Source organism: Aedes albopictus, chromosome 2 (genome assembly GCF_035046485.1).
Source record: "Aedes albopictus strain Foshan chromosome 2, AalbF5, whole genome shotgun sequence".
Taxonomy (NCBI): domain Eukaryota; kingdom Metazoa; phylum Arthropoda; class Insecta; order Diptera; family Culicidae; genus Aedes; species Aedes albopictus.
This window is the reverse complement of record NC_085137.1, coordinates 298,264,090-298,282,741: the sequence shown is the minus strand read 5'-3', so window position 1 is coordinate 298,282,741 and position 18,652 is coordinate 298,264,090. Positions and strand designations below refer to the sequence as shown.

Genomic DNA, 18,652 nt, shown 5'->3' with positions numbered 1-18,652 from the left:
TCAAAGATCGTCACTCTAAGAGATGAACCAGCCTAGGGCTGAAAATCTATAATAAAGAAATAATAATAATAATAATCGTCACTCAGTATGTCACATCTTCTTCATGTCCTCTACATAAGTTGCGAACATTAGCTAAGGATTGACCGCGCAGAATTGGTATCACCTAATAGACATGTTGCACAAAACACTGCGTTGTGGGACATCGTCAACAGAAGGCTCTTGGTTGAAACATCGAACGCTAGAAAAACGATGCTCACAGCTATGCAAGGATTGGTATATTCGCCTCACTCCATTCATATTCACTCCTCTTTGCTGAAGTTAATCGAGAAAGATGCAGCAAACGGATCGTCGTGATCAAACACGCAACCCCATCACCAGTGGAAAGCGATGAGCCAGCTGCTTGACATGAATATTCGTTACCATTCGTCGCAGTTTGGATCGCAAGCGAATGAATGAATGGCGAATGGTGAAGAATGCTGGTGAGCGATCGAAGCGGCTATTATCATAAGTACACTCAGGAGAAAATCTTCATTTGGTTCATGTGCGAGCCTACATGGATTTTTGCAATGGGGTTTGCCTCATGAAGAGTACCGTCGTTAGGGGTGACATTGGGCCTAGAGGGTAACATTGGTCCATTGATCCTACGGATTCAATATAAATCACAGAACTTGACGGTGGATGCCAAGCATCTTAGAATAATGTATTCTAGTAGTTTAGCACACAAAATGCATTCCCGTCGTACTCTAAATGTGCGGAATAGTGGCCCAATGTCACCCCACTTTGGCCCAATGACACCCCGCACGACGGTATGTGCAGAATCAATGAATTACTGTCGAACTTTGTTTTTATTACATTGATGGCAAGCTTGAATGGAATCCATAACCAAGACACATACTTTTCAGTAGTTTCTTCAATGAATAATATTTACCCTATTTATCGTTTCGAGGTTAGGTATTTTATGTTTTTGTATTGGAAAATTGATATTTTTTTTCCTGCATCAGAATTAATTCAATCGAAGTTACAATCAACTGCCAATCTTTTACATGTTTCTTATACAAAAGTGTAAAAAATGAAAATCGATGATAAATCCGATGAATGATACAGGACAAAAGAGCTTTAAAACTTATGCAATCTTAATGAAGACGATTCTTCAAAACCTAATTTATTCATTGCCTGGATTCTCCTGAATACGTCGCTGAGTGTTTGGATGTTTTCACCTCGGTTTTCACAAGCGGTTGATCCGGAGCGCGCAGACCTTCCTGCCCTTCATCACTCAAAATGCACGACAACCGCAGCAAGGGGTGTTTCTGCTCTTGACCTCCACATCCGAAAGATTCGCAATGAGCTCCGACGGTTAGTAGAAGTCCTTCTCGAACGGGGTCAGCTCTTCGCTAGTCCACTTCAGCGTGGCACCGTTGTTAGATTGCCGATCGAATGTGCCACAATTTCCACCGAAACCGCCACCGCCAATCATTCCGCCGCGGGATCCTCCCGAGAGGCGATCGCCTCCGCGGAAACCTCATCTATTCATGGAACGGTCACCACCCTGGTTGCCGGACGATTGCCGGCCACCTGTCGGAATCCGTCGGAAAATTGTCGTACATTTTTTAGCTGGTTTTGGGAGGGTGCTTGCAGAATCAAACGAATAGTGGAGCGACGTAGATTTTCCGTCCAAACACTTTGGGCGATTCACTCAAAATGCACGACAACCACAGCACCTTGAAAAGTATTTCTGTTGTGGTTTCCATTATAAATTAATTATATATTTATAAATAAATACCTTAAAATGCTGCCTAAGTATTGCCAGGAAAGGGAAGAAAAATCACACTCGCTCGACACTTTCTTCGGTGGCCATCTTGTATTTTGGAATGAATTTTGTCTTTCAAGTGGTCATGATGCTAGCACATACTTTGAATGAAATGCCAAATGACATATGTGGTAGACAGCGCGAGTCGTTAGTATGTCCCGCCTCCGCATATGTGTTGGTTGTGTATTGGTGCCACCTCACTGATACCGACGCTTCGACTAACCGCGGATGCGAACGCATTCTGTCATTCTGATGCTTAGACGCGTGTGCTTCGGATCTCGGTACCACAAGTTGGCGACGAGGGTGAAAAAAAATAAAATAAAATAAAATAAATTGGTTGTGGAAGACCAGTCCTAAGTGAAAATAATGTGTGTAGCCATACAAAAAAAAAATTGATGTGAAAATGATGAAAAAAAGCGTAAATGAAGGTGGGGAAAATTGTGATCGACCACGCTCGTGATACGCCATGTTGAAAATGAAACATGCAGTGATGAAAAAAAAAATGTTCGGCAATCTATATGACCAACGGTGAAAAAAAAAAAGTATAAAATGAAAGAAAAGTTGGAATATGTGCTCTGTGAAGTGAAAAATAAAACAAAATAATGGTTTTTGAAGCGGCATATTTGGTGATGTGGGCCATTGAAATTGTGATTTGATGCAGGAAGGCTTGGGGACTAACGGAGTGGCTGCTACGTGCAATCCATGCTCGCTGTATTGAGGGATGTTTTAGTGATTTGGTAAGCTGGTTCAGGCGAGTTCATTCATATTTAGCATCGTTCGTGGTTTTCAAGGTATGTACAAGCCTATTCATAAGAGTGGTTTTGGATGGCGTCATTTGTGCTGCACGGAGGAGGTTTTTGTTGTTTTCTTTGGTCGTCAATCGTGACGCTTGACGGTGTAATGGAGTGTGGGTGAGCGGTAGCCGTGTACTGTTGAAACGCGACAAGCTCACATGTTCAGATGTAAGCGTTCACACTACCACGTGGGCTAAGCAAAGTGCGCGCGCTCCGCGCATCATCTGCGATGCATGTATGAATGTAATGCCATCCGTGCACTGGTAGCAGTGGTAACTTATATTACAGTATTGCTGCTCTATGGACGGTTGTAATGAAAGACGACGGCACGGGTGAGTCCGACGAACAAATGAACGGAGAGCCAAAGTGAGAGATTTGTTTTCCTTGTGAGAGTTTGACCGTGAATTGGATTTTCGACCGTGTGATTCCGATCACTGGTGGTTTGAGCGTTCGGAAAAGAAGTCTAATAGGAACGAAGTATGCAGGATGGAACGTGATTCAATTCACTACGAGAGAAGTGAACAGTGAGTGTTGACCTTGATAGCGCAGTGGTTTATAGTGGGCAATGAAGTGTCTGTATTGAGGTTTCTTGTATGACTGCAGTCATGCTATTTTTTTGTGTTTCCCATTTTGGTTTCGCTCTACGACACTGCACTGTCAATAGAGAAACTAAGGTGAATCTTTCCGCTCATAGTGGCAAACGTTAGCCAGCTCGTGGGTCAGGTCAAAGCACCGACATGCACCCCTACATTGCAGAGATTTAACCAAAGTTGACACAGTTCTTTTCCCATTTGACACAGTGTGTTTCGGGTACTTGGAAATTAGTTTTCTTTCTTTGTTCCATTACTTCGTATTTAAGTTTCAATGATTCGTGGTGCTCACATTTTGGCTTGGATGAATATGGTAATAGTTGACACCGTCGATGATCTGTCGATGATAGCAAGGGTCGGTTATACATTGAAGGCAACTACCTTGATGATCTTGGAATGCATTTAGCAATTAATTTGGATGTTGTCTTCACTCTTTGGATAGATACTTACCTAAACGGCCAGACTAAGGCCTGAGTGTCCTCTGCTGTACGTAGGAGTCATCTCCATACGACTCGGTCCATGGTCGTGCGTCGCCAGTCACGCACTCTGCGAAGGGTCCACTAACCGTCCTCCACTAGATTGATCCATCTTGCTCGCTGCGCACCACGTCGTCTTGTACTGGTCGGATTGTCCTTGAGAACCATTTTACCGGGTAGTTATCCAACATCCTGGTGATATGTCCCGCCCACCGTAGCCTCCCGATTTTCATGGTATGGATGATGGATACTTTGCGATAGATAACTACAAGGTTGGTGCACGCATAAAACTTGCAGTTGGGGATGATGCGGATGAACACGAGCAGAACGAAAAGAGGTTTGTAAGCGGATTGCCGTCCGATATCATTCCAAAACGGGATTTTGGTTGGTTCGCTTGGTTTAGTAAACAGCTATATTTTGTGATTTTCAACTCCTTAGTCACCAAGAAGAAATATATGTACCTCAATTAGTGCAAAAAAAAAAGACACTTTTGCCTGAGAAGAAATAGTTGCCGATTGTTGTCTGGGTGTCTCTATGTCTGGAATAAACATACACTGGGTGTTCGTAGACTGCACATGAGGTGTTGTTTCAGGTATTGCGCTTTCTGTACGGGACCAGTCCATGCTTCATTCAGGTGGCAGGCATTCGATTTTATATGTGTATAGCTGATTGGTGTTCTACAGCTGTTCTCTCCCGCTCATGAATGGTCTACTTATATTAAATGTAAAATGTGAAGTGATTCAATTCACTGGCGTATGTAAGGAGATGTGATTGAATTCACTGATACGTATGAGAAGGAAAATAAAGTGATTGAATTCACTTGAGTTATGTGAATGGTGATTAAATTCACTCAACCATCGAAAACATACGAATAGAGAGAAGTACGTGAATAAAGAAACATGAATGTGATTAGATTCACTGGTTGAAAGATGTTCTTTCATGGCGGTGTCACTTAAAAAAAAAAATAGTTGGGAAAGGTGTTTCTTAAGTTGATGTCATACTCATACTGGTGTATGACGGGTTTGCGGTGGTTCTCATTTCGTAAGACATGGGCTTGTTGACAGGAGGATTTGTTCAAGATGTTCGACTGGGACATGTTTTTGATCCTAAAGTCATCCGCAGTTCAGATTTTCTCATACTCTGCCATTCGAGATAGGAAAAGTATAGATTCGCTGATTTTAGTGACTTGTAAATAATTGATGACTGCAGCGGAAAAAAAAAACAGTAAGGTCGGAAGGCTCAAACGAAAATGGGAGCAGTAAGATTCGAAATGTTCACGAATGTATCCAGCACATAGTCGACGACGCAACGTAGAAGCTATTACAGCAGAGGAATGATGGATTCAAGGCCGAGAGAGACGACCATTCAAAGCGGTGAAATGATACGGTTTTTGTCTCAGTCCCTGATGTCATATGGACGGATATGAAATTGTCTTAAAGTTTATCATTTGCCGACAGTTACTTCTAGGTATTGCGGAAAAAACTGAAACTTTAACGAGTTTATTTGTCGGGGTCTTTTGGGAAGCGTGTCAACCATGTAGAGCACCGTTTCTCAAGATTTTTCTCAAGCGATCTTCTGCCTGCTGTAATCTCACTGTCCGTAGAACGATAGTCGCATACCTGCTAGTGGTCGAAGGATTGCGAAAATAGTCTTTGATATAGAGAAGGTAAACATGAACCAAAGATTTACTGTTGGCATTGCTTGTTAATCATTTGGATCTCCCATCGCTCTGCCGCTCTACCATTGCCCAAATACCATTCTTGGTCGAGAATGGATCATTAAAATAACTAAAACGCCCGCTATGAAATGAACAGATAGGGCCACCTGGCACAAATGCCCCAAATGGAGGATAACGTGCCTCTGGAGCCGGCCTTCTGATAGATAGGGCCACCTGTGTGTTTGACATAACTTGACTGCTGTGACAATGTTAAAGCCCATATATGGTGGTTCCTTTGTTGTGATGCGGCAAATGGCAGAAAAGTTCGTTTCAATGATTCATTATTTAGGAAACATCGGATTGGTTACAAATTCAAGCCCCGAGTATCACTCCTAGTACTCATAGTGATGAAAAAAAAAGCTTGAAATTGTGGATTGATATGTGCAGTTCAGTGATTGAATCTTTCTTTGGCTATAGTTAGGTTTTGGAAGAGTGAAGTATTTCATCACGTTGTATATTTCTTCGGATTGAGGTTCAGGGGGTCGAAATGAAAATCGAAATACCTTCAGTTTCATAACAGATAGAAATAAATTTCGATACGCACGCTTCACACGGTGTGATCTGCGGCCTTTTCAGAACACATTCGAGACGCATGATGGAGCAACACTGAACCCTTTGTGCAATTCCTCTCAAGGTAGCAAATACTTCCTTCATAGATTAGGATCTTTGTCTGACAGCCACACAGGAATAAGGTGGAACTCCACATTTTTCTTGGACTTGTATCGAATGTTTCTCGCTTCATACTAAGCATAAGCAACCGATGTTCGTCCTATACGAGAGCTGTAACTGTCTTGGAACTGTTTCCAATGATTATCGGAAACAGCATTTTCGAGAAGTCTATATCGTGGATCACGGATTTGCTGCATCTTTAGAAGTAGGACGCAGTACAGAGCTGGTGCAGATGAATGACGAACAATCTCATGTCATCTGCTATGCATCGCGTCCTCTATCAAGACTTGAACGGTCAAACAATGGTAATCTGCGGTAGAAGGAATGACTTTTGAATTCCGGAGAGTTGAAGCTGTTACAAGTTGCTTTATTGATATACCGTTTTTGTTAGAAAAGAATTATCGTCCAATGAATGCTTGCTGAATAGAATGGCTTGGACCACAGACTTCAAAATTTACAGTCGTTCGAACAAGAGGTTCATCGTCAAAGATTGTTCTTGTTAGGAGTTTTCACAGGTATGCATTTGACAATGTATTGCTCCAGTGTTGGCTGATTTGCCCTCTGAGAGGGATGGATTGAGAAAGCTGCTACAGATGACATTTCTGAGGTTTAGAGGTTAAATGTTTGCTATAGGAATGATGGCGTGCTGCAGACCGTGAAAGACACATTGGTAGCTGAGTACTGTGGGTCGGTCCAGGCGAAATCGAGTTCTACCATACGTATGAGTACCTGGTCTTGTTCTCCGAGATTGTATGTTGGTTATCTATTTCATCTATGAGCCTTGAGAAACGGGATGGTGGTGCTTGCCATCGTTAGTACGTTGATTGGTCGATGGAGTATTGGGAGAGAGTTCACCTGCGAGACACCTGGTGGCCTAGTTTAGACCAATATGCAAGTTGCACCGTGCAGAGTGCCATGGTGGATAGAGAAGGTAATGCAACGGAGCTCTGCACTCAACTACCTATGAAGCGGCGAATGAATTGAATGAACATGGAAAAGCTCTCGAGGCTATGGTGAGATTTTGGATAGCAGCTCCTTTGAGCAGCGAGTTTTGAACAAGGGGCGTGAACATGCAGCGTTCTTATACAAAGCGATCATCCAACAAGTCAACTAGTGATAAACTTCCTCGAGGAGAGGTGGATTGGAGATAGAGAAAACTTACAAAATTGACATTGTTGACTTGGAAAGAATGTCTGAATCGGAAATAAGAACTGAACTGGTCAGAATCCCAAGAAGTCCAGATGACGAAACTTCCTGACGTTCAAAAGGACTGCAAAAGTTGTAGAGTATGAACTGCCCGGTATCTATATACTTATGTGGAATGTTATAATTATAGCAATAGCCTTTTGTTTATAAAGGAGGGGATGTGGTAGACAGCGCGAGTCGTTAGTATGTCCCGCCTCCGCATATGTGTTGGTTGTGTATTGGTGCCACCTCACTGATACCGACGCTTCGACTAACCGCGGATGCGAACGCATTCTGTCATTCTGATGCTTAGACGCGTGTGCTTCGGATCTCGGTACCACAACATATATGCAAGTAACAAATAAGAGGCATTCAATGGCGCTATGATGACTATATGGTACAAATAAAATTAATGAAATTGATAAATTGACCATAGTATATGCAGTTGCACATGCATTTAAGGAAGATATTTTCCTGAGTGTAGAAGAGAATTTCTGCATGTAATGCATACATTTTTACTGTATTGTTGTTGAAATGCTAGATTAGCAAAGAAAATAATTCGAAAACATAAAAAATTTGTATGCACAATATCAATCGCATCACTCATGAACCGCATTCGCTTGCGATGCGAATGTGGACGAATGAATAATTTCCAAGTGTGGCTTCCCACCGTTCGCCGGAGTTTGCTATTGTCGTTGACAAGCATACACACGAACTAAAGCGACAACCGTTCGCTGCTGACTGTCTTCGAATGTGGAAGAAGATGAAAAGTGGAAATCAGGAACCCTGCAGCTATGAAGATTTTAAATGATCTTTGAAAGCATGGTCGATGGAAATTTTGCCAGTGTTAAGTCTGTTTATCTGTGCTTATATGCTAGACTAAGGGTCTGTGTCAATTGGCGAATTAAAATTAATTTTTACTTAAATTTGACAGTTTGACACTTAAACTTGACAGTTTTCCTAAGGAAATAATTATCGAACTGTCAAGTTTAAGTGAAAATTAATTTTAATTCGCCAATTGACACAGACCCTAAGCTACCGAGCCAATTAATGACTCGGTGTTTTGGTTGTTATCAGGTATTTAATCACACGCTATTTTTTTCTCGCTCATCGGCTGTGTTGGCAACGCACAGAGCGCTGCAACACATGCACAATAAAGTGTCTCGAGTATACCCTTTAGCGCCGATTTCTTCACCTTGGCTTAATTGGTAAGCCAGGCTTACCCATATAGTTAAACCTGGCTTAACGCCTAAGCCAGGGTGAAGAAATCGGCTCTTAGGGCCGATTTCTTCACCTCGGCTTAACCGGTAAGCCAGGCTTACCCATACAGTTAAACCTGGCTTAACGCTTAAGCCAGGGTGAAGAAATCGCCCCTTAGTGTATCGAGTGTTTTATCCAGGCTCGTTAATGCACAAATGACCGAATGCGTTTAAAATGTGTGCGCGCCACACACATTCCATGTGTTCCCGGCATCATACTCATTTTTGTGCAGCTCGATGGAAACGGAACAGTCAAACGTTTCCCGACCCGTAGTCAAACTGTTTGCCACATGTAAACATGAGGTGGATTTTTGGGTTTTTTCCATCGAATAGCTGGAAAGCTGATGGAAATGGAAATGCTTTTGACGCATTTCTAACTGCTTCAGATATTCGATGGAAAAAATCTCCGAAAATCATGAAAATTGCATGTTTTTTTTTCAGCTTTCCAAAACAAAAGATAATATGGAAGCGGATTCCATATTCCAGGCGTTCCACAGAATGTGTGTTTTCCACACATGGGGAACCACTGTGTCGGTGTGAATTAGCGTGTAGCGAAAACACTGATCATAAGCATCAAAATCGAGAGAAAAACACTGATGTTTGTACTACTGTTGATGTTCATAAAACCATTAAACAAAAGATGTTTACAAATTAGAACCAACAGTGACAGTTCCTTACGAGGTTTTTCATAAGTGCGACAAAGAGTTGGAATCTCTTTTAACCCTCGAGCGATCGCGCTGTTGTATTTTGTACAACACGGTGAAAAAATCTCGCTTTTTGTACTCAGCATTCGCGACTACGAAGGTTGATCAGCCGGAAAACACTCTTTCTTCCTACGGGGTTTCTTATATGGGCGTATGAGTGAAAAAAGCAAAAAATCTTCCCTCTTTCACTTCCTCACAGAGCAAACAAAATCATCACCTTCGAAGTCCCCAATTGGCTTCTTTAGCGGTGTTGAGATAATTCCATATTCTGAATCTGCATGCAAAACTAAGCCGAAATCCAAATTTTCATGAATTTTGGTGCCCAGGAACCTATTTAAAAATCAATTTGAAGTTTGTATGGGAGCGATTTGTCGAATCACCCCTCGTCGCATTTTGTACTGGGTGGAGCTGTCAAACAGTTACCCAGCTGTCAAAAGGTGATTTCAAAAAATCTCTTGGAAATTGATTTTAGGTACCAAAATAAAGTTCTAAAAATCTGAAAAAAAATCATAGTGGCTCAGAAAAAGGTGCTCTTTCGTATAAAATCAAAAAATTGATACATTTTTCTTAATTTAAAAACCCAATTAGCGTGGTGCTAACGCAGGTAGTCAACCGCGCGAGTTACGGAAGGTTAACTTCGAAGTCGCGAATGCCAAGTCCGGTGCCCATACCCTATCGGGAAGCACACTCGCTGGGACAAAAGATATCGTCACCGCACATCTGTCAAAATGTTAACAAAAAAAAGGAAGAACACCATCAACAAGAACAACAGTTTCGTATGTGTATTTTTTTTTTGTTTTCAACTGGTTTTGAGTGCGCGAGCTTTGAGTTGGACGACGGACGAGACAAAATTCCTGCTATCGTCATTCAACAATCAGCATTGAGCGAGTGAGAGGACGGCGGGACTGGTGCAGTGTGCCAGCGAATTAGGGAAGATCGACCAGCATCGTGTACTTTGGACTTGTTTTCTGTAGGTTTACTCGTCATCGCCTAGATAGGTATAGTGCATTCATGGATAAATCATATTTTTTTTCTAATCTTTTAATCGTTCTTTTAGATAGCGACATTTTCGTGACAGGGTCGCTTTTCGTTGGTTGATAGCAGCTTTTTTGTTGGTGATATAATAAGTGGTCCACACACACAGTAGCGACTAGGTCGAAGCAAGAAAATGTCCGAAAACGTGAGCCCGATCAAGTACTTTCTCTCCGGAGGTTTCGGAGGGATCTGTACGGTCCTGGCGGGGCACCCGTTGGACACGATAAAGGTCCGGTTGCAAACAATGCCCCTGCCGGCTGCTGGCCAGGCTCCAATGTACGCCGGAACACTAGACTGTGCGAAGAAGACAATCCGGCACGAAGGTTTCCGAGGGCTTTACAAGGGCATGTCCGCCCCCATTGCAGGAGTGGCGCCAATCTTTGCCATGAGCTTCTTTGGATTCGGAGTAGGAAAAAGATTGCAACAGAGGACACCGGATGAGGAACTGAACAACACTCAGCTGTTCGCTGCCGGAGCATTCTCCGGAGTGTTCACGACAACTGTGATGGCTCCAGGGGAACGAATCAAGTGTCTCCTGCAGATTCAACAGGGAGGAAACGTTCCACAGAAGTACAACGGTATGGTGGACTGTGCGAAACAGCTGTACGCCGAAGGTGGAATTCGCAGCATTTACAAGGGATCGTTTGCCACATTGCTCCGGGACGTGCCCGCCTCCGGAATGTATTTCCTTACGTACGAATACGTCAAGAAGGCGTTTGCCCCGAAGGAAGGCGAAAAGCAGGAAGCCGGCAGGGCTCTGATGATAACGATCTTCGCAGGAGGAATGGCCGGTATTGCCAACTGGGCCATCGGAATGCCCGCGGATGTGCTCAAGTCTCGACTGCAGACGGCCCCGGCAGGAACCTACAAGAACGGTATCCGCGACGTGTTCCGAGAGCTGATGAAGAACGAAGGACCGCTGGCACTGTACAAGGGCGTGACTCCGGTCATGTTGCGAGCTTTCCCTGCGAATGCTGCGTGCTTCATCGGATTCGAAGTGTTTATGAAATTTTTAAACTTCGTGGCGCCCAACTTGTAGGAGAAACGATTTTTGTTTGTTGTATTTGATTTATGTAAGAATGCAGAGTTAATATACATTTTTTTTTTCAAAAATAAATATGAAGGGCGCTTTTTGGGTTTAGGTTTTGAACCATGCATATGCAATCAATGCAATAGCATAAAATGCAACAAGGTGAAGCATTGGGCATGGGTTCCTAGTGCTTGAAAGCAATTGGAAACATACTGCCTATCATGTTGACAAGTTTTGTAGGAAATTAAACAAAATATATCTTTGTAAATAAAGAACTTTTTTTTTATCACATATGACCCAAGCATCCGGCACTGTCCAAACTTTGTCTTGCCTCCAAATGTCAAACAGTTGCCATACTTTTAACCACTTAATTTATTTAAAACTCGTTTAACGCTTTACGGAGTCAAATATCTTAGTTTTGGGGCCATAAACCATTGGTTCACAAACCACGTAGATTTTTTGGGGGAGGGGAGGGGCTGTTAATGATAGCAAAAGTTTACGCTCCATACAAATTTTGATCAAATTTTGGTATTCGTAGTTTTTGAACAGCCCCTTTTGTACTATTGTACCTATACTTTTTTACGTCCATCGCCGTTTCGCATATTGACCTAATATGTACTGCTGCAATACGGTGAGATTGTTTCTTATTGTCCCCTTTTCTGTGGATTCTGTTTTCATTATTGTATTAGTGAGTCTTTTAGCATGGACAGGGTTGTAAAATATCACGGAAATGTCATGGAAAAATGTCATGACATTTTCTAGTTCCACAATTTCTAGTACAAATTTCCGTCTGTGAACGCAAACCTTCAATAATGCTGATAAGTTACGGTAAAATAACAATATCGTCTATAAACATTATTGTTAACGGGAGCAGTGAAATTGGCAAATAATTAAATGAAATTTTACTACCCTGCATGGGTGATTATTTGCATCTAGTAATTACTATGAGAGGAAGTCTACGTTTGAAATATTTTTTTCGTAGAATTTTTATAGTTCGTCACTGTGGTAGAGTCTCAATTATTATTCGTTCAAACTTCGTGAGTGCCCCGTGCACACCTTATTGATTTCGGCCTACACACTTTGTTGTGCATATCCTCAGTCTCTCTGCTACCATGCGCAGGGACAGATGAGTGTCAACTTGGATTTTTATTCCATTTTGTAAATGAGGGGCCCAAAATCAAAGGGGTGTAAGTGACCATTTTGTCAATTTTGGGTTGAGCATATCATAAAATTCTTCAGATTTCAAGCTTTCAGGAACTTTTTTAAGATTGTTTTTACGATGATTAGAAAAATTACAGTAAATCAGAGAAAATTGGGTTGATTTTGAAACACCATACATTTTGTATGGGATGCAAAATTGGTTCAAAACTTTAAACCTCATTTACTCGAAAGTGGGTTTTTGTCACTTACACCCCTTTGCTTCTAACCCCCTCAAATATCACTGTTCAGGAGGATCGCATTTCAAAAACTATTTCGATTCTGAAACATTTCTCAGAAAAGTTTAGTGAGACAAAATAAGGGTGCATCACTAGAAAGATGATACATCGACATGGGTTAAATAATTTACTTGAGAAATTTTAATGTGAAACGTTGAATATACAAGTAATGTATCCTTCTTTTGAATGTACATATGACTAATAGCCAAGGTTGCGACCATTCATTTGCAAAGGTTTACATTCATTTGCTATTATCTCAGTTCAGAAGCAAGCTATCGAAAAACAATGTATGAATGAATTTAACCTTGTAGTTTTATCTGAAAGTTTGCCGAATAACATTGGGGTCGCACACGCATACCAAAGTCGTGAGCGAGCTGTGAAGGCAACTTTCCACAGCGTGAATGTAATTTACATTCACCGCGTGGAGAGTTGCCTTCACAGCTCGCTCACGACTTGGGTATACGTTTGCGACCCCAATGTTATTCGGCAAACTTCAGAACCTGGGAAGTTCTAGGGCTTTCTTCTTCTTCTTTATGGCTCGACGTCCCCACTGGGACTTGGCCTGCCTCGCTTCAACTTAGTGTTCTTTGAGCACTTCCACAGTTATTAATTGAAGGGCTTTCTTTGCCTGTCATTGCATGAATTTGTATATTGTGAGGCAAGGACAATGATACACTATGCCCAGGGAGTCGATAAAATTTCCCCGACCGGAACGGGAATCGAACCCGCCGTCTCCGGATTGGCGATCCATAGCCTTAACCACTAGGCTAACTGGAGACCCCCCTCTTCTTGGGCTTTATAAATTCCATTGCACCTGACTGGTACTCGCCGGAGTATCGCGGGATCAGTGGAGACCAGCTTTCATCGTAATTTCTATATGTAGAAGCACGTGATCAGTTGGTGGCCGAACGACGAAAAAATATCTAGGTTGGAGATCAAGGGATGATTCTGCACACCCCGCACTCAGAAAGTACGGATGATTTGATTACAAAGGCGTATTTTACGCACAGCTCGAACACGATGGACCGCTGCCAAAAGCCACGACGTCAAGATCATCATAGGGAACCTAAACACTCAGGTAGGCTAGGAAGATGAATGCAGACCGACGATTGGTGGCGCTGAGTCCACCAGCTAACGAAAGAAAACGGCCTTGAACTTATCAGTTGATTGATTTGTCTAGACACTTTCTGCCCTTGGCTGGTTCGTCTCTTTGTCCAATTTATGAGTTTCACTCCCACTAGGAGCATGGTTAGCCGTAACACATTCTTTCAACTCAGGCTCCCTGATAGTTACACCTGTAGAACTGTAGATCACTACAGCAGACGTTCTGTTCTGACCGATATAATCTCTCAATGAATTACTGTCGAAGTGCTCATAGAGGAGCAGGCGTCGTTCCGATTGGGACATTTCGCCATGAAGAAGAATGTTGACGACCTCTTATTAATGTATGGATGTTTCTTTCACATGTACTATGCCAAGCAGAGTCTGTTTAAAACTTCGTTTCGTAAAAAAAGATTGATCAGGAATATTGAATAACATACAAAACACATTCTTATCCGCACCAAAGTAACATACAAAAACCATAAACAGCTACAATGAAAATACTCACATTTGCATCACATTCTTCATGAACTCGGCTAGGTCTTGCACAACCGCGCATTCTTCGGCCGGAACGATTTCCATCTGTCGGTATCGTTCGGCCAGCTCCATCAGCTGTACCCCTTCTTCGATACAAGCGTCCAACCGCTCGTGCAGCTTGATCTCCTCCTCCAGCATCGACAGAAACACTCCGTCCTGGCGGATTTGCTTCTCCAGCCCGTTGGCCGTGGTTTGCAGCTGTTCCACCTGTTCGGCTGTGTAACCTTTGCGTTGCATCAAATCCGACGGCAGCAAAACATTGTCCGGAATGGTGAAAGTATCGCGGTACAGCTGACTCAGCTCCTCCAACTTGGGGCCACATTCGGCGAACATTTCGTTGGCTGCCGGGTAACATCGGGAGCGCATTTCCATTGCCGTTTCTGACGGTACCTTGTGCTTGGCGATAAACTCATCCGTGAAGGAGACCAACGTTTGCTGGATCAGAGACTTGACCAACAGCTGATCTGAAAAAGTAGATTGATGAGATTGGTACCTAAATACCTACATACTGATGACAAAAAAAAACTTACTTTCAGCAATAATGTCTTCGGAGCAGAAGTTGAAATGCTGCAATTCATATTCCACTTTTTCCGGGTCCATTTGAACGAAAATTTCGAAAAAGATTGAATTTTAGAGATGTTTATTTCGCCAACTTCTAACTGCCGCGCCAGTTGCGTTACATTATCGAATGAGCGCAATGTTTTGAAAACAGAAACACAAACAAACACGCTTACGTTAAAATAATCAACATTGAGATACTTTTAGCAAGTTATAACTACATATAATAACGTACGTTTTAAAGTAAAAAAATAACAATCTTCGATCGACACAGTTACAATTGACGAACATACAAGTATGAAGAAAATTATAATAAATTATACCATCATTATTTATAATGAAAAGAGTAAATAAGTTTTTGGCAGTTACATATAAGTTAGAAGGATTTATAGAGTGCAAGTTTCGGTAATTATGTATATTTGTGTATTCGATTTATTTTTAGCAGTTCAGCCAAGACATGACCCGTAAACACACACACGTATTTTTTACACTGGACTCGCCTAAAACGGTGATGTGCGTGATGTTTATCAGAGATGCCAGATGTGAAGATAATTCATAACTATAAAGCATTGCATAACTATAAAGCCGAGTCAAAAGTAGTGCGCATCCTTGTCGTTGTTCTTAGCAACACAGCGCACTAGATGCGAAACAATTGCGACACTTGTGGACCAAGCAAAAGGGAAATTTTGGATTGAATGACTGTCTTGATTCCAACCGGATAGACCAAGGTAAGTAAAAGGAAGGTAATCCAATATGTCAGATTCCACCATCCGCCATATTGGAAAACCTAACGACAGCTGGCAAGTTTGTATTCAATTTTTTCACTAGTGAGATGACAAACAAAAATTTTCTGCCCTAGCAACGTAGCAACCCCACAGAAACCATGCACGCTTAACTTTCTCAGCACTAAAATCGGACAAACTCCATGACACTCATCGAGTGTTTCCTACTTACACGGATTGAAAATTAGCTCGTACACCCACTCAAGCAAATATTTTGCAATATTATCGGCAAAGCAATCTCTTTTGGTTAAGAAATCACCATTGTATTCATAATTAACAAAAATGCGGGAGCACGAGCCAATTTTAAACCTGGGAGAATATTACTCATTTTATGAGTGCCATGGAAATATGTCAACATTGGTTATCCGTGTTGAGAATGTTGTTGCCGATGCGGCGCAGCAACGCTTCTGTAGCGTTCTGCAGCATAAACAAACTGGCCGGCTGTCACCTCCATCCCCCGCAGTGTGCCGCACTCCCCGCATCCACTTACTGCTTATACGCTAACACCTTCCTTATAAACATCTTGGGATAGACAATATGGTTTATGGCCCACCCTCAACCATAATCAAAATGGTACTTCAGTGCACGCACTGAACTAAAACTTTTATATTGTTAGCAAACTTTGACTTTCTTGAAATAATATGCTTTGTATATCTGTCCTGTCAGTTGAATTAGCAGCCATTTGTAGACAGTTTTACTTACCTTTGTTTTGATTAACTAAATAATTATTTATTTATTTTTTTTTATTTTAGGCTTTTTTGGGATGTCTGCGAAAAATTTCTGAGAGCAACTCAGTTAGACCCTAATGAAAAAGCATTGTCGAAATAATTTGAAAATTTCACCTGGGCATCCCTGTTTCGGATGTCATGACATCTGTTTTTAGACGAGTCCGCTCTGACAGAAACGCACAAAACAGAGCGCAGAAGAAGAAAACGCTCGCGAGTGCGTGAAAAAGCGGATGGCGAATCGAATCTCTCCGTGATGGGTCTCCCGTCGTCTGGCTAAAATTGGTTTTTCTTGTGCAAAATTTCAACCGAATCGGCGTGAATTGTGTCGGAAAAGTAAGTTTGTGCAGCCGCGGTGAAAATGTGCATGGAATTCGGCCGGTTCCGGTGCGTTTCGGGGGTGAAAATTGACTCGGAAAAATCGGATCGTCGTCGCGACCCGCAACAAAAGACAGTCGTCGGTCGGGGAAGAGTTTTTTTTTTCTTCGTTCGTCGTTCCACTTGCGCTCTGCTTGGCTCTCTCTCCAGCCAACTCCAGCAGTGAACCAGCCAGCCCACAAAACACTTGCACCAGCACACCCCTCATCGTCATGTTTCTGATGGGGCCCTCCGCAGCTACAAGCAGAGCACCAATATTTTCTTCGTTATTATTTTGGCTGGTTGCCGTTTCGTTCGAGTGGACGACGGTTGAGTGTAGTGTAGTTGTGTGTACGGATGCACTGGCGGTTCTAGGGGGTGGAATGAAGAACCATCGTTTTTGGTCTGAAGTTGTTAACAGGTTCGATGTTTGTGAATGCATTTTTTTCTCTGGGACCCAAAAACCCCTGTGACCAATGTTATTGTGTTATTGTTGTATATAATTCGTGCCCTTTGTATAGTAGCAGTAGGGTAATTGTTCTCTTCGTTGCGGTAGTGGCATTTGAGCACTTTTTGGACTGAAATGTTGTTAAAAAGCATTTTTAACCCTCGAGCGATCGCGCTATTTTCCCGTAGATGAAGGATAGATTTTATTATTTTCAGTTCAATCCATGTAAAAAGTTTGCTTGGGAGGGTCTGTGTCATTTGGCATAAGGCCGTTTAGCATAAGGTCACTTAGCATAAAGTCATTTTGCATAACGGTCATTTGGCATAATAGACTCTTGGCATATGCATTTCGGGTGCATTTCGGTTATGCCAAATGTCTTTTTGCCAAGTGACCTTATGTCAAATGACTTTATGCCAAATGTCCCGCTCTCCCTATGTACATGTCGTGTTACATACCTTCTTTTTTTTGGAAAGCTAAAAAAGCAATCAGTTTTGTTACAGTATGTAATTATTTTCAACTTAATCTCATTTAAAAATCCTTATAAAAACCAGATTAATCCACTTAGTGGTGATAGTGCCTTTCCCGTCGAATATGTACTCATGATCTTTCGGTCGACGTTAGCCAAAATGTTCCTGAATCTTGATAACACTTTATATAGAAAAGCACAATGATGTTTTCAATCACCTGGCAATCATTTGATTCATTTATCCACAGCACAGTTTAGAAGCATAATATTGAAATGAGGTGTTCGGCAAACATGTAGAAAACTGTTTTTCCTAAAATTATCACCAATGACGCCATATCCTAACTCATACATACGGCGTGAGAGCGCTAGTGCCACCTACTCATTAGCCTGGTACACGGTTTATATGGGAAAATACAAAAAATGGAAAAACTCAAGTTCCTGTATACTTTTAGAGTTTCACTTTGGTCCCATATCAAATGTGCAAAATTTCCCCTGGCCAAGATCACAGGGTTCGACGGTATTAAAGTGAAGGATGTTAATTGTAATTCTTGTAATGAAAATATCACTTTTAACACTCCAATGCGCCTCCAACGGTTCATTGCGAACCGGCTGCTACAGATGGAGTATGGCTGATTTATCAGAAATGCTCGATAAACAGGAGGGACCTGCTGGGGCCTAGTAGTTTCTATACCCAGAAAACAGTTCCGGTCGATTGAGCCTGGGAAGGTTTCGAGAGTCGTTGTGAACCATAATGCAAATTTTTGTGTTTTGTGACGAGTCTCGGAATCTTTTTTTGAGTCGGCAGACTTTGAACTGTTTCCTGGGCTTCCCACTATTCGGTTAATTTTAACAAATACACTAATACAAATACAAATCTAATTCAAATATGAAATAATTAGTAGTATCTCGCGTATTCAATTTGCTAATACATAGTTCTCAATATTTGATGTGCTTTCGTGATTCAATTTTCTCTATA

The 18,652-nt window shown here is 41.9% G+C and overlaps 3 protein-coding genes across 4 annotated transcripts in view; 2 read left to right on the top strand and 1 right to left on the bottom strand.

Annotated features, from left to right (window-relative positions):
* Positions 1 to 9,953: 9,953 nt before the first annotated feature.
* LOC109430629 (congested-like trachea protein) lies at positions 9,954 to 11,349 on the top strand. Of its 2 annotated transcripts, none has more exons than XM_062852126.1 (2): positions 9,954 to 10,171; positions 10,259 to 11,349. In XM_062852126.1, exon 2 carries the CDS (start codon positions 10,370 to 10,372, stop codon positions 11,273 to 11,275), a length of 906 nt encoding a protein of 301 aa, XP_062708110.1. In that variant the 5' UTR covers positions 9,954 to 10,171; positions 10,259 to 10,369; the 3' UTR covers positions 11,276 to 11,349. The 2 variants fall into 2 exon arrangements, with proteins under 2 accessions (XP_062708110.1, XP_019562263.2); XM_019706718.3 differs by having other exon boundaries at positions 9,955 to 10,199.
* Positions 11,350 to 14,186: 2,837 nt separating this feature from the next.
* LOC109423692 (protein MIS12 homolog) lies at positions 14,187 to 15,043 on the bottom strand. The gene is made up of 2 exons (XM_029878577.2): positions 14,871 to 15,043; positions 14,187 to 14,804 (listed from the first exon to the last, which is right to left on the bottom strand). The coding sequence occupies exons 1-2, from the start codon at positions 14,938 to 14,940 to the stop codon at positions 14,308 to 14,310; spliced, it is 567 nt and encodes a 188-aa protein (XP_029734437.1). The 5' UTR covers positions 14,941 to 15,043; the 3' UTR covers positions 14,187 to 14,307.
* Positions 15,044 to 16,599: 1,556 nt separating this feature from the next.
* Positions 16,600 to 18,652, top strand: part of LOC109430601 (triple functional domain protein) — a gene marked incomplete in the record, with an annotated part of 231,873 nt that continues 229,820 nt past the window's right edge. Inside the window, 1 exon segment of the mRNA XM_062852125.1 lies at positions 16,600 to 16,741.

What these genes read in the sequence shown, in the direction of transcription:
- LOC109430629 (XM_062852126.1), top strand. Translation starts at nt 10,370, where the DNA reads ATGTCCGAAAACGTGAGCCCGATCAAGTACTTTCTCTCCGGAGGTTTC.
- LOC109423692 (XM_029878577.2), bottom strand. Translation starts at nt 14,940, where the DNA reads ATGGACCCGGAAAAAGTGGAATATGAATTGCAGCATTTCAACTTCTGC. An exon ending in CGAAGACATTATTGCTGAAA is followed by an intron (nt 14,805 to 14,870) that starts GTAAGTTTTTTT and finishes CTACTTTTTCAG; the next exon opens with ATCAGCTGTTGGTCAAGTCT.